The sequence below is a fragment of the Mus musculus genome, chromosome 8, assembly GCF_000001635.26.
Source record: "Mus musculus strain C57BL/6J chromosome 8, GRCm38.p6 C57BL/6J".
NCBI classification, from domain to species: Eukaryota; Metazoa; Chordata; class Mammalia; order Rodentia; family Muridae; genus Mus; species Mus musculus.
The window spans coordinates 25,687,339-25,702,471 of record NC_000074.6 but is presented as its reverse complement, the minus strand read 5'-3'; the positions used below and the strand labels follow the sequence as shown (position 1 = coordinate 25,702,471).

The 15,133-nt window shown below is 43.9% G+C and overlaps 1 protein-coding gene across 1 annotated transcript in view; it reads right to left on the bottom strand.

The window, feature by feature from the left end:
- Positions 1-15,133, bottom strand: part of Nsd3 (nuclear receptor binding SET domain protein 3) — a 118,067-nt gene that overhangs the window by 17,196 nt on the left and 85,738 nt on the right. Inside the window, exons 14-18 of the mRNA NM_001081269.2 lie at positions 11,311-11,457; positions 7,627-7,783; positions 3,537-3,739; positions 2,449-2,561; positions 1,752-2,021 (exon numbers count right to left, since the gene is read on the bottom strand). Of these exons, the coding sequence (NP_001074738.1) occupies positions 1,752-2,021; positions 2,449-2,561; positions 3,537-3,739; positions 7,627-7,783; positions 11,311-11,457 (890 nt within the window). The remainder of the gene's footprint in view (positions 1-1,751; positions 2,022-2,448; positions 2,562-3,536; positions 3,740-7,626; positions 7,784-11,310; positions 11,458-15,133) is intronic.

The following is a 15,133-nucleotide window of genomic DNA, read 5'->3' as shown; positions in this document are numbered from 1 at the left end:
TGCTGTCCCTGTCCCATGTGCATGTCTAGTGCCCATGGAGGCCACGTGATGCTGGGTGGTGCAAATTGAACCTGGGTCCTGTATGTGTAAAAGCAGCCAGTGCTCTCCAGCTCCTTGAGTTGGTCACTTGTTCTGTTTTTGAGATAGGGTCTTACTTTTAAGGCCAGGCCATAATTCCCAAGTTTATATAGACCGGACCAGCTTCAAGTTCTTGGTGATCCTCCTGCTTCAGCCTCTCAAGTGACAGAAACAGGTGTGAGCAGCACAGCCAGTTTGAGGGTCCTGGCTTTGTGGTAATACTTCTATACAGTAATAGAGAACCAGCGTTGTCAGGTCAGTGAGCCACCCTACTGAAGCCATCTAGTAGTTCTTGCCTGAAGGACGGCTTTAGGCCTGGCTCTTGGCTACCTACCTCAGCTCATGTCCTGTTACCACTCAGTCTTCAGCACTAGTGTGCAGGCTGTTTGCTTCCGTCTCTTGGGTCCTCCCCGGCCTCCCCTCGGCTTAGGTGTATTCTCGTTTCTGTAGGAGTGCTTTTGCCTGCATGTGTATACATGTGCACTACTTGTACCTGGTGGTGCCTGGGTCAGAAGAGGGCATCAGATGCCCTAGGACTGGGGTTATGGAAGCTTGGGAGACAAATTCAGGTGCAGCCAGTGCTTTTAACTATTGATGTCTCCAGTCCCTGGTTTCTCTCTCTTTCTGTCTCTGTCTGTCTCCCCCCACCCCACCCCACCCCATCTCTCTCTCTCTTTCCTTGAGACAGGGTCGCACTATCTAGCCTTGGTTGACCTAGAATTCACTCAGGCTGGCCTTGAACTAACAGATATCTGCCTGCCTCTGCCTCTGCCTCCTGAGTACTAGGATGAAACACACACATCACCCTCCCCACAGTTGGTTTCTTTCTTTTCGAGACAGGGTTTCTCTGTGTAGCCCTGGCTGTCCTGGAACTCACTTTGTAGACCAGGCTGGCCTCAAACTCAGAAATCCGCCTGCCTCTGCCTCCCGAGTGCTGGGATTAAAGGTGTGCGGCCACTACACCCGGCCACAGTTAGTTTCTTGACAAGAGCCACAGGAGATTCTCAGGTACTCTAAAAGCTGAGACCCACTATTTGAATAGTAGGTTTACTAGAAATTTTAATTTTTCTTTAAGCTCTTTGGCTTTAAAATACTTCTCCAACTGGTATATATTTCTTGTGCTAGGAGGGTCTTGTGGGGGAAAAAAACCTGTCTCAAGGTGTGAAAATAAAAATAAGTTATAGAGTTATATTATTTCAACTGTTTCTACCACCCCTGCACATATAATCCGAGGCCTCTAACGAGCTGCGACTCCACACAATGGACGACTGTTACAGCCCACCTTAGTGATTTGGTGATTCGGTCACACTTATGGCTATGACTTGATGTTGCAGCAAAGTTCTGGGTTTGCTAGTTTCTGCCCTGGTGAGTAATCAACTTTATTATGTTGCTTCTCTGACATGTTTATCCACCATGAAAAGCAACAACAAGAAAATATGTTTGAATCATTCCACTTAATAATTTTTAAAAAAAGAAAGAAATCAAAAAGCACAATGCCCCTTCTGAGCAAGGCTCATCAATGACAGTGCCAGGCTGTTCTGTTATCCTTTCCCACTTTCTTCTCGCTCAGCAAGTGCAAACCCTGTGAGAAGTGAGAAGTCCAACTTTAAGTAGCTATGCTTCTTACAGTCCTGCCACGACTGACGAGGGCAGCCATGTGGCCACCACATTACCTTTTTGATGCTTCTTTTGGTTCTGAGGCCCCATCCTCGCCGCTCGGTCTTGATGACCTCTGCATCGGGGTACAGCCTCTTTGTAAAGCACTGGTTCTGACAGCGGTCCCCAGCAGGACACACCTGCGGGTGACACTCATACTGTGACATCCTGTTCAGACACTGCGACTCCAGGCCACACGGGTTCTCATCACCAGGCTTGCAGTTACAGCGGGGGATCTCCGACAGGTCAGCCACCTGGACCTGCACCTTCCCTATGACTTTGTTGGCCTGGGAGACGACAGAGCAAGAGAGGGGCGGGAGAAGATGAGGATCTGTGAGCAACATGAACTGAACATCAAAGCACTGAGACACAATACGGAAAGCTCTTTATCGTGATTTCTCCAGAATAGACGAGGAACAATAACTATGTCTATTTGCTACACAAAAAGGCTGAAGCTTGATGTCAAGTCTCATCCACCCCACCCCACCCCCGCTTGCCACAGGCTGATGAAATTTAATACCTGAAATCAAGGGACAATGTCTGGAAAAGGAAGGCTAAAGGTCTATATCCTTGTCTAATTGCAGGATACTCTGGCAGAAACAACAGAATTCCATGTAAGCCACGGTTCCCAGGTGGTGGCTTAACAAGGAGAGGGTGACCATCGGAGCATCCCTGTAAGTCAAGGGGCTTTAAGCAGCGGGGAGACGCACTCACCTTGATGTGCTTGTAGGGAGGGGGTTTCCTGGAGGTCCTCTCCATCTCCAAAGCCTCCTTGCTTTCACGCTGGGCTTTCAGCTCCTGGAAACGTTTTGCAGCTTCTTCCAGTGCTGACAAGAAGAGCAGGCAAGCCATTGTCAAAAGAAGAGCACACCCCATTAGCGTGGGAAGTTACATTCTACCATCCTAGACACGCTCTGCCTCTGGCCTGAGGCTGACTTTCTAAAATTATGTTTTGGAAATCACCAGTCACCACCACTGTAGAGGAAATAATAAATTAGCATCAACCACTATGCATCAGAGCACAGGGCTGACGTCACTGACTCAGACCTCTAGGTGACCCTGTGAAGAGCGCCTGTGTACCCTGTCTGTCCTAGATTTAAACTGATTTTATCCTTACTGAGAAAGGTAGACTTCTGGGGTGCTGGAGAGACAGCTCAGCGGTTAAGAGTACTGACTGCTCTTCTGAAGGTCCAGAGTTCAAATCCCAGCAACCACATGGTGGCTCACAACCATCTGTAATGAGAATCTGACGCCCTCTTCTGGAGTGTCTGAAGACAGCTACAGTGTACTCACTTGCAATAAATAAATAAATCTTAATAAATAAATAAAAATTAAAAAGAAAAAGAAAGGTAGACTCTGTCATGTTGCAAATGTCCAAGGTCTTCCTGGGAAGCCTTTCCTACTTGTCTGTGGTAAAGGAGTTTCACTTGATTAAAAGACACTTCAAACATAGCCTAGTGCTCTAGGCTTTATGCATCTCAAACCTGGTCCTGATGTCATAGGAGGTTTATGGATGTAGAATCCCAGTGCCTGGTGAACACTTTTTGTTTGTTTGTTTGGTTGGTTTTTCAAGACAGGGTTTCTCTATGTAGCCCTGGCGGTCTTGGAACTCACTCTGTAGACCAGGCTGGCCTCGAACTCAGAAATCCGCCTGCCTCTGCCTCCCGAGTGCTGGGATTAAAGGCGTGCACCGCCACGCTCGGCCCTGGTGAACATTCTTGAGTGGCAGAAGATTCGTGTGCAAATACAAAACACAGCCCTGAGTGTGAGCACTGGGTCTCTGTGAGCATGGCCCAACTTACCTTTTTTGAAGGTCTTGTTAATGCTAGTCTGTCCCTCTGCAAAGTGTTTGTCTCCTTCAACGTAAGGGAACACTCTGCCTTGGTGAACCCAGTAGTAGTCGTGAGAACCAAAGAAGAACACGGGGAAGTCCCCCAAGTCATGCTTAAGGCCCTGGATGTTCAGCGGCACAGACCTGGGACTGCAAATCTCTGCAGGCCACCATCTGAGGACAAAATGGAGAAGGTGAAAACCTCACACTCTTCCTTACAGGCCGGGAGAAGGGTTCACATTCTAGAATACACAGTAGTGATCTGCTCACTTAGCATGGTGCTACATGCCTTTAATCCCAGGGAGAGGCAGGCAAATCTCTGTGGATTCGAGGTCAGCCAGGTCGCCATAGTGAGTTTCTAGGACAGCAAGAGCTACTCAGTGAGACCCTGCCTCACCCTCACTTCCCCCAACCCCAACGCCCCGCCCCACCAACCACCAAAACACCATGACCACAACCAATCACTATTGCTGAATTAACATAACAGAGAACATAGGCCGAACAAAGTAGGCCCTAACAACTCCATGTGGTTTCTTTCCTTAAAAGACTAGCATTTAAAATTTATAAAATATATATCACGAACATATCAGTTATAACATCTACTGTGAGAAGGACAATGCGACCACTTCCCAGCTCTGGAATTGGGATGTTAACTAGTATGATCCCAGCCCATTTTCACTGTAGGAAATTCACACTTTCCCACAACTGATGAACTTCCTCTCTTCCCAGGGGGAGGAGACTAACTTTTGAGAATGAAGGATTGTTTCTAGCGGTCAGAGGGATTCTTTTGAGAATGAGCCACTGCCGTAGCAAAGTGTCAGTACTACATGCGAGTCAGCACTTCTCGACTCATCAACCAGAGGAGGTGCCTCTCGCCCTGATATACCAGGCTCCCTGTCAGCATTCCAGACTCAGTTCAACTTGATGAACACAGGGTGCAAGTAGAAAAAACCATCTCCTCCGTGCTCTTGGCATGGAGACTATTGGCATTAGATGGATTCCCCACATGTGAAGAACACATTGTACAACAGGGCTGGGGGTGGGGGTGGGGCTAACCTGGAGAGAGGGTCTGTCCCTATAAAACCAAACTGGAAAAAAGAAGATTGTATGTATCCAGATCTACACTTAAAGTGCACGCACGCACACACGCACGTACACACACACACACACACACACACACACACACACGCACACACACACACACACACACACACACACACACACACACGCGCGCGCGCGCACGCACACACACTTTTTAAAATTTACTTGTATGTGTTTGAATGTCTGGCTTACATGTATGCACCCTGTGTGTGTGCTAGGTGTGGAGCAGGACCTGAAGTTACAGACAGCTGTGCGTGCCACTGTAAAAGCAGTCAGTGCTCGCACTGCCGAGCCACTTCTCCAGCTCCCACTAAAAAACAAAAACAAAAACAAAACAAAAATACAAAATTCCTCCAACAACAAAGCAAGAAGAAGTGCCAACAATGGTGGTCTCACCCACTTGAGAGGCTGGGGCAGGAGGACCACTTAAGCAAGAGGTTAGTTAGGCCAGGAAGATTCTGTCCTATCCTCCAAAAGGGAGATAACATGTAAAAACATGGACACAGACTGCTTATGTTTAATATACTCTAAACTCAACTCTTCATGCAAACAATTTACAATATGGTTGCAATTATCTAGAAATATATTTTCTTCAGAATTCCAATAGAATTCCTGATACTGTGGTGCACTCAGGAGGCAGAGGGAGGTGGGTCTCTGTGGTTTAGATCAGCCTTTTCTGCACGCCAACTCTGAGGTCAGCCAGAGTTATATAGTGAGACCCCATCTTTAAAAACAGCTAAGGTGGATGTGGTGGTACACGCCTTTAATATCAGCACTCTGCAGGCCGTCTGGCAGACATCTGGTCTACATATGGTCTAGGCTAGAGAGAGCTACGCAGTGAGACCCTGCCTCAAAATACCAATCCTAACACATATCAAGGCTATTAATTATCTTAAAGGAGGACCCGGGGAGATGGCCTGGCAGCTACGAGCACAGGCTGCTCTTCCAGCACCCACGCGGCTGCTCGCAGCCATCTATAACTCTAGTTCCAGGGAACCTAACTCCCTCTTCTGGCCTCCCTGGGTACACAGCACACAGACATACACAGAGGCAAAACACCCATACACATAAGATAACAAAAATAAACAAAAATATTAAAGTCTTACCATGCTGGGTTTCAGACCCAGGACAGGAGGCTGAGGTGTATATTTTACATAGCAAGATGGACCTGGCCTCCAGGTTCTCCCAGCATCCCTCAGTCTCTACCTGTTACAGGGCGTATGCCCTCTGCCCTGAATTTCCCCTCCCCTAGAGGCTCTTTCCTATATAATCCAGACAATTTGGTCTCTCTTTCCCTCTCTCCTCTCCCCCTCTCTCCATTTTCTCTCTCCCTGCTTGCGTGCTCTCTTTCTCTCTCCCCTCCCATGACAACTTACCTAGCCCAAGAGCAGCTTCCCTATAAACCTGCTATGTACTCTACTCTGGCTTGAATTGGCTCATTTCACTGGCAGAGAAATAACTTATCACAAAGGAGTATGTTTTTAAATAATATTAATTCCTCTCTCATTTTAAATTTTGTTTTTATTTTTTTAAAGGATTTATTTATTATTATATGAAAGTACACTGTAGCTGTCCTTAGACACACCAGAAGAGGGCATCAGATCTCATTACGGATGGTTGTGAGCCTCCATGTTGTTGCTGGGATTTGAACTCAGGACCTTTGGAAGTGCAGTCAGTGCTCTTAATCACTGAGCCATCTCACCAGCCCTATGTTTTTATTTTTTATGTGTGTATATGCACCTGTGTGAGGCCAGGAGAGAAGGTCTGCCTGCCTGGGCTGGGGTTACAGGGGGCTGTAAGCCTCCTGACATGGATGCTGGGAAATGAACACGGATCTAAAGAGCAGCAATCACTCTTAGTATCTCTGCAGCCCCTGTTCTCATGCCTTTAAGAACTGAGGCTTGGGCTGGTGTGGTGGCTCAACAGGTAAAGCTGCTGTTGTCAAGGCTGACCTCCTGAGATTCTCTTGGGTAGGAGAGACCCAGCTCCAGAAAGCTCTTCTCTGACCTCTAAAATTGTACTGTGGCACTTGTATGTCCCAGCTCTTACTGGAATAATCTCACTTTTTAGTATATATGAAGAAAACAAAGCACTCTTTGCACACAGCTTAGGGCTACTTGAACACAGTGGGCCTGGTTTAGAACCAAACTGACCTAGCAGGGTGTGGCGGCACACGTCCTTTATCCCAGCACTCTGGAGGCAGAGCCAGGTGGACCCCTGTTAGTCTGATGCCAGCCTAGTCTACAAAGCAAGTTTCAGGGTTATTACACAGAGAACACACACACACAAACAAAAACAAACAAATTTGAATGGATCTATTTTGATAAAAGCTATAAACTCTTGATCTCATTCAAAATTAGAAATCAAGGCATGGAGAGATTGTTCAGGGCTCTTCCAGAAGACCTGTGTTCAATTTCTAGCCCACAAATGGCAGCTCAAAGCTGTCTGTAACTCAGTCTCAGGGGATCTGACACCTGACTTCCCTAGGCAAGCACACACATGAGATACAAGCGTACAGGCTAGTAAAAAGACTCATACACCAAATAAATAAATAAATAGACAAACAAACAAACAAATAAATAAATGTTTATAAAAAAGTTTAAAACCAATATAAAACTAAGATACAAAAAAACCCAAAACCTCCATTCTTTATGTAAATCCTTTCATTGCAAAATTTAGTAGTGCATAATTCATCAGTATAAAATAATTCTCAGAACCTAAGCAAAGTGAAAAACCCACTCTCAAAGAAAAGGCAAGCAGATAAAAACAAAAATCCAAGAGCAAAATAACCTTTGCCATTCCCTAGAAATCCAGACCAACCGCCCTTGTCTTTGAGCCCTTTTGTTCAGGGAGCGGATCCTGCAAGCCTGTCTCTCGGCCTGTGCGCTAATCGCACTCCGTGCAGATCATGACCCCCGCTGCAACAGTAGTACTTCCTTTTTTGTGCTTGGAAAACTTGCCTGTAATTTCCCAATTTGACCCAAACAATCTGTTTGTAATGCAGTTTCTTGCCAGCTTTACAGTCATTGCAATTCCAGCAGCCTTCTGGCATGTCTATGCTCAGGCATTCTGGGTGGAAGGAAGCAGGGCACGATTCACAGCAGAGCAATCTTCCACCTTAAAACAGACAAACAGCCTTAGTAACAGAGAAACGGAAGGAAGGAAAACGTTTAAGTATACTAGACTTTATTCAAATGGGAAACAAAGACACTGAATTATGTCCCGAGTGATGGATTAAAATAGGAAATGAATGAAATAGCTAGTTGTTAAGACTTCAGCAGCTAGAAACGAAGTTTTTGAGTAAAAAAACAAAAAACAAAAAACAAACAAACAAAAAAAAAACCAGAAAAACCCAACCTGTGCTCCTTTAGAATATGAGCTACAGGGGATCTGGTATTGGCTAGCTAAAATATCACAAGAGATACAGAACCTCGTTAGCCCATGTAGATTTAAAATAGGCTTTCAAACAAATAGCTTTCTTTTGTTCTTTACAGCTAGGAAAAAGTAACAATCATTTTTATTTTAATCCACTACCACAATAAACTAAATCTCTTTATAATAACGTCAGACAAGAATGAAAATAATTAAGGTGATGGGAACTTATTTTCTCCTTCTAATACCAAGGTGGAACACAGATTCTCACAACGGTAGCTCCAGCGTCACTCCTTCCCAGTGCAGAGGCCGTCAAGCAGGCAGTACAGCAGTGGCCTGTAACTGTTACAGCAGTGGTCTGTAACTACAGCAGTGGTCTGTAACTACAGCAGTGGCCTGTAACTGTTACAGCAGTGGCCTGTAACTGTTACAGCAGTGGCCTGTAACTGTTACAGCAGTGGTCTGTAACTACAGCAGTGGCCTTTAACTGTTACAGCAGTGGCCTGTAACTGCTCCATCTCCACTGGTCCCTTTCTCCTAGTCATGACCTACGTTTTCAAAACCACACCAACCAAAAATAAACTTGCATTTCAAGATGAAGAATTTTCCTCCACCTTTTCTTGGAGATGGAATTTCACTATGTAGCTCACACCTTCCACCAGTGATCCTCTTGCCTGTCTCCCAAGTGCTGGGACTGCAGACAGGCACCACCATGCCCAGCTCTCCTTTTTGTATTGACCAAAGAAATACATAACTACTAGAGACTATGATCCAAAAGCAAAGAAAGTATTAGCATGTTGAACAGTTAAAGTTATAGCCAAATATAAACTCATATAGCTCTATATTGTATGAAGGTGTAATTCTCTTAATTTCCAAAAATGCTTAGAATTTTTTCTTTCTTTTGTTTTTGTTTTGTTTTTTTTCTGACTCAGTTTTGAGAAGCACTGCTTTATAGCACAAAACCCCGTAATTGTCAGTGCAGAATGAAGTACTATGTGCAAGCTTGTCCTTTCGGGTTTCTAGTAAGCCCTCTCTTTGAAACCAAAACAGGTGCAACAAACAGTAACGCTTCGAATGCCGACAAATCAAAATGAGCGGGTAGGGGACAGGGGTCTCTCGTACAAGCACAAGTAAGAAAGCTCACCACTGAAGACAAAGGACACTTCCCCTGACTAGTCCGTTCTACAACCAACAAGAGATTTAAAGTCTCACAGGCAAAAGATTCAGCGCCTTCTATATAACTTGACCAAATCGCATGCTCTAACCTTTTAAAGATTTCCAGAAATCTTGTCTTCTTGCACCTTCAAACCTCAACTGTTACATGAAAAGGAAACCTAAACCCCCCACGATGGACCAGAGAACTGTATTTCCTCTGCCAGCCTTCACATTAGCAGTTCCCCTTGACTACAGGTTATCAGTGGGATTAACTGGTTCAATTTTCCAGCTGCTTGGATGTTTTAAGGGTTTTGTTTTGTTTCAAGACAGTGTTTCTTTGTGTTCCCCTGGCTATCCTGGAACTAGCCCTGTAGACCAGGCTAGCCTCCAACTCAGAGATCCTCTTGCCTCTGCCTTGGGAGTGCTGGAATTAAAGGTGTGCGCGGCCACCGCCAGGCTCTGCATAGGGTTTTTAAGTCCACTGGAACCCACTGATCAAGAGGCAGGCCTGTCTTGCAGACAGCCTTAGAGGATATGTTATTATTAACACCACTGTGGAAGTTGGGAAGGTCATGTTTAGTGTTAATGTAAATGGTTGTAAATGTTCAGTCTTATTTCAGAGGAAATACAGAGCCAGAATCAGTGAAATCTGTCATGACAGAAATGTTCAAAATATAGAAAGATAAAGAAGAAAATGAAACATGAATGGTCTACCTTGTGCTATGCAAAAACAAAACAAAACAAAACAAAAAAAAACCAAACCAACAAACCAGAAAAAAAAAAATCAAACTGTTTTCCAGATACAAGAGAGGAAATATATCATTCAAGCTAAGTAGAGGTTTCAAAATAGTTCCAGTTGATGTCAATGTTAATGCTGGAAACAAAACAACAGCTGAGTTAATCTAATTTTATAAATGTACTAACAGACTAATTCTATCTTGTTGAGGAGTAATGCAGGCCCCTGCCCACCTTAAGGAAGCTTAGGACATCACTAATAAGGCACTGGAGGCTGACCTGAGCAGAAAGCATACAACCCAACCGCAGGCCAGTCTCTCAGGACTCCTGGTGGCTCTAGTCACCTTGCCAGATAGCGCTTCTATTAGTTGCTACTTGGGCCAACAAGAGCAAGGACAGATCAAAGAGGCCGCACAGATAACAAATACTAATAAAAACCTATTTTTTGATATGCATACATGGTACATTAGGAATGAACGGTGATTTTTTTTTTCTTTATCAGTTCTGAACTTGGACTATAATAAGAATATATTGAGCAAAAGGTCTATCCATACCTTCTAAGCTCACTGACGCTTCCTCTGAGATAATAATCCCCCAAATCAAACATGAAGCCACTTTCCCCTTATTGCAAGCAGGCTATGGCAAGTTAAGCACGGCTAAGAGTTTTCTTTCAGGAATGACACTGCTTGAGAGAATGTGAACATAAATTTAGCTCATTTCTTTATGAATAAACTATTCATCAGTCCTCTGGCTGGGCTACCTTTCACCCTCCAGTATTTGGGGTAGCCCTGAACCCCAGCTTCCCTCCTACGGGAAGGGCATTTGTTTTCATTGCATCTTAACTAAATATTTAAGAAATAAAATCATAGAAGATGTTCTAGAAACAATCTTTTCCAGTATCTGCTTGTCATTCTTTTTTAAGTGGCCTTTCTGGTTGCTTAGCTTACGAGGAGAAAAAAACTGTATCGTGGCTATTCTAGTTTAACATGAATGACAGTTCTACCTCAAACAAATGAGGAAGTCTTTTATGTTATATAAAATTCTAGTCTTTGTATTTTAAAAACCTTGTATTTTAAAACACTAATAAAAACCTATTTTTTGATATGCATACATGGTATATTAGGAATGAACCGTGATTGTTACATCTTTGAATGCTGAGAATTGATTCAGGGAGAAAAATAAAAATCTGTGATGATAGAATTGTTTTAAGCCTTTTTAGTAATTCCATAGCCATATGAAGACAGAGTCATAACCACAAAGGCAGGACCTACCAAAAGCAACAGGCAGTGCTTGGCAGGCATACCCCCTACCCCCCTCCACTTAAAGAGAGAAACGGAAAATGCAGAGATTAAACACGAGATAAACTATTTAGTCACGATTACCTTTCTCACATCTCTTTTTGGAAGCTGACGAAGAAGGAATCATAGGTAATTTCATCAACTCAGCACGGTTTGATTCACTCAGTAGGTAGTGGGATTTATAGGCATAGGAACTGAACATGGGGTCTGAATGGTCCTGAACTATCAGCCCTATATGAAACAAACAGAAAGAGATGAGCTGCCATGAAACTACCCATGATTCCATGAGGGGAAAACTCAGCACCTCTATGTGACCACGCCTTACAGTTGGCAATGGGAGTGAGGCAGCCCTACTTCCCTGACTTCCCCCAGGGAGTGCAAACCAGTTTAGATCTCTTTATGCTGTCACAGGAAGTGCTTACCACCTTAAATGTTCTAAAAAGCTACTATGACCCGCCTACATATCCATCTGTCCTATTTGGAAGGAAACACAAGATTCACTGTAGCACTGGCCCCAATACCTCCAGGTACATCCACAATGCACAATCCACTGTCTGCCCAGGGCGCTGCTGTTTTAGTGTTAATTACTCCATTGGTTATTAGTCTGTAAGTCACGACAGTGTCACACAGGGACCACTCTGAGAAGGAAGAGTTGTGGTTTGGGAGGATCACCGCTCACTTTTCCTTTGGGTGCAATCTGCATTTGATGCTGCTCTGCACTGAGATGGGGTCAAGAAATGTCTAAACTAGACTGGGCATGGTGATGCACACCTTTAGTCCCAGTTCTTGGGAGGCAGAGGCAGGTGAATCCAAGCAAGTCCAGTACATCCAGGGCTCTGTTACACAGAGAAACCCTGTCTTGAAAAACAAATAGGAAGGAAGGAAGGAAGGAAGGAAGGAAGGAAGGAAGGAAGGAAGGGGAAGAAGGGGAAGAAGGGGAAGGGGAAGAAGGGGAGGAAGGGGAAGGAGGGGAAGAGAAGGAAGGGGAGGGGGGCGGAAGGGGGAGGGGGAAGGGGAGGGGAAGGGGGAGAGGAGGAGGGGGAAGGGGAGGGGAAGGGTGAGAGGAGGAGGGGGAAGGGGAGGGGAAGGGGGAGAGGAGGAGGGGGAAGGGGAGGGGAGAGGAGGAGGGGGGAAGGGGAAGGATGGAAAGAAGGGAAGAAGGAAAGAAGGAAGAAGGAAAGAAGGAAGGATGGAAGGACAGATGGACAGATGATAGGTCTGAACAAAGTGACAGAATGGAATTCAACACTGCCACTCACACAGGAATCTTGTTAAGAAAAGTTATGTAATGTCAAAATATTTTATTCATTTAGTAAAAAGAGGTGGTATTTAAAAAATGAATGAATGAAAAGAGATTTTTAAAATGAGAAAAGTCTGGCGCAGAAATTGTTGAAGTGGCCAACCAATGACTGGTCCAACTTGAGACCCACGCCAAGAGAGGGAGGCCATGATGGACACTGCCTGGAGGACCAGGAGCCAGAGGCTGGGCAGCCTGGAGACCTAGAACAAGAAAAACAAGTCCTAGAATAATTGTCATCAGAGAGGCTTCGTCCAACAACTGATGGGAGCAGATGTAGAGACCCAGAGCCAGACGCTAAGTGCAGCTCAGGGAACCCCATGGAAGATGGGGAAGGCTGAGTGTAGGCGCCAGAGAGGTCAAGGACATCACAAGAAAACTATCCACTGAATCAACTACCAGGGCTCCCAGGGACTCCCAGACACTAAACTGACAATTACGCACGCATGCCTGTATGTATGTATGTATGTATGTATGTATGTATGTATGTTACAGTTGTATAGCTTGGTCTTCTTGTAGGACTCCTAACAGTGACCCTTTGCCTACTTTTGGGACCCTTGTCCTCCTACTGTGTCGCTTCGTGCAGCCTTAATATGAGGGGAGGTACCTAGTCTTACTGCAACTTGATATGTCATGTGTGGTTGATATCCCTGAGAGGCCTGCAACTTTCTGAAGGGAAAAGGAGGAATGGATCTGGAGGAGAGAGAGAGGGAGGAGGGCCTGGAAGGTGAAGAGGGAGGGAGGGAAAACTGTGAATGAGATGTAATTTATGAGAGAATAAAATAAAAGGCTTTGAGTGGCTTATTAGCTATTTAAACTATCCGTAAAGTTATCTATCTGTAAATAAAATATATTTTAAAACTCTACTATACATTTGTTATAAATTCTACCACATGATTATAAAAAGCAAAAATGAAGAAGGTCAAGTAGAATCTCCCCACTCGCCAGTCTGTGTCATTAGGAAAATAACTCAGCCTGGGTTTTAGTGTTCTTGCTCACACAGACCAGGAAAGACGACTCCTACAGCAACGGTGGCGATTATTTCAAATTGTCTATTAGAGTGTGCTATATGCATATGCAAAAGAAACTTCTATTACCACTATTAAAATAAAAAGATAACCTAACCTATCATTTCCATTACAAAGTAAGACTTAGGACGTTAAGTTCTTTCTTTTATATAGTACTCAAGAAGCATGAAAGTTTAAGGAATATAAATTGCGCTGAAAGACATCTCACTATTTTCTGTGGTGTTTCAGGTTGGCTGGGGATGCAGGTAAAACCTCTGAAGATGTTTCTAGGCCTTCCAGTGCTTAGAACCAGCTTTATGACTTCATTTCTTAGTTAATGAACCACGTGTGTTATAAAGGCATGCAAACAGTGGCCAGGAGATAACGATAATAGGGGCAGGCTCTCTCCTTCCACTGAGTGCAGCCCTGCATCCCTGGCATCCAATGTCAGACTGCCAAGCTCGGCACCAAGCCTTTACCCATGGAGCCATCTCAATGGCCCAGGATTAATGATTTTAAATATCCAATAACCAGGAACTAAGAAAAAAAAATCCTTTATGGGATTAGAAACATTCTTAATAAGGTTAGAAATAGAAAATAAGCAATATTTTCTAATTCTAAAACATATTTTATTAAAGTAGGTTTTATTTTTTGGTCATATAGATTTACTATAGTCAGTCTATTTAAAAATAGGTGTTCTTAATGTTTAAAAGATTACATGTTTATAGCTTTTTTTTTTCTTTTTGGCTTGTTTGAGATAGGATCTCATGTAGTACTGGCTGTCCCATAACTCACTCTGTAGACTAGGCTGCCTTAGAAATCAGAGATCTGCCAGCCTCTGCTTTCTAAATGCTGGGATTAAAGATGTTTGCCACCACCCCTGGCTTCCATGCTTGTACTTTAAAAGACTCTGATTTAAATCTTCTCAAATCTGAAACATCTGGTATGTTTAGACTGAATTTTTGCAAAATGCTATGAAAGAAAATGAAGTTCTCTTCTAATACAAAGTTCATTTGCTATACAGTTAAAATATGCGGGAGTTCATTGCATGGTATTTAGATAAAATACAGACAGATGAGTCATAGATTCTAATTCTGAATGGAGGGGCTCTGTCCCATGGATATTATTCTTAAGCTTCTAGTTCATGAGCATCCATTTCATCTCATGAAATGGCAAACGTCCCTGTAACTGTACATTTTCTACCTGTCCTAAATTGAAAACAGTTTTAAAGAGCAACCAATTTAAAAGAAAGAAAAAAAAAAAAAAAAAAACAACCCAGGAAAATCGCTAAGTATAACGGTGCCCGCCTTTAAGCCCACCCTTGGGAGCAGAGGCCAGCTGGTCTACAGAGTGAGTGCTACAGAATCAGACCCTGTCTTGGAAAACAAATAAAACAAAGATCAATTATTAAATGAAACACAGCACAAAAATATTGGTTAAAATACTGACTAAACTGGACTGGACTTGGCTAACATAGCAGTTAAAAGGGTCTGGAAGAGGCAGACCGAGAAAAAGCAGCTAAGCAACCAGGGCTGCATGCTGTCACGGCCTGTCTGAGGGCCTCTAAACATATGGATTACGTTTATAAGTCAACAGGCTGGGG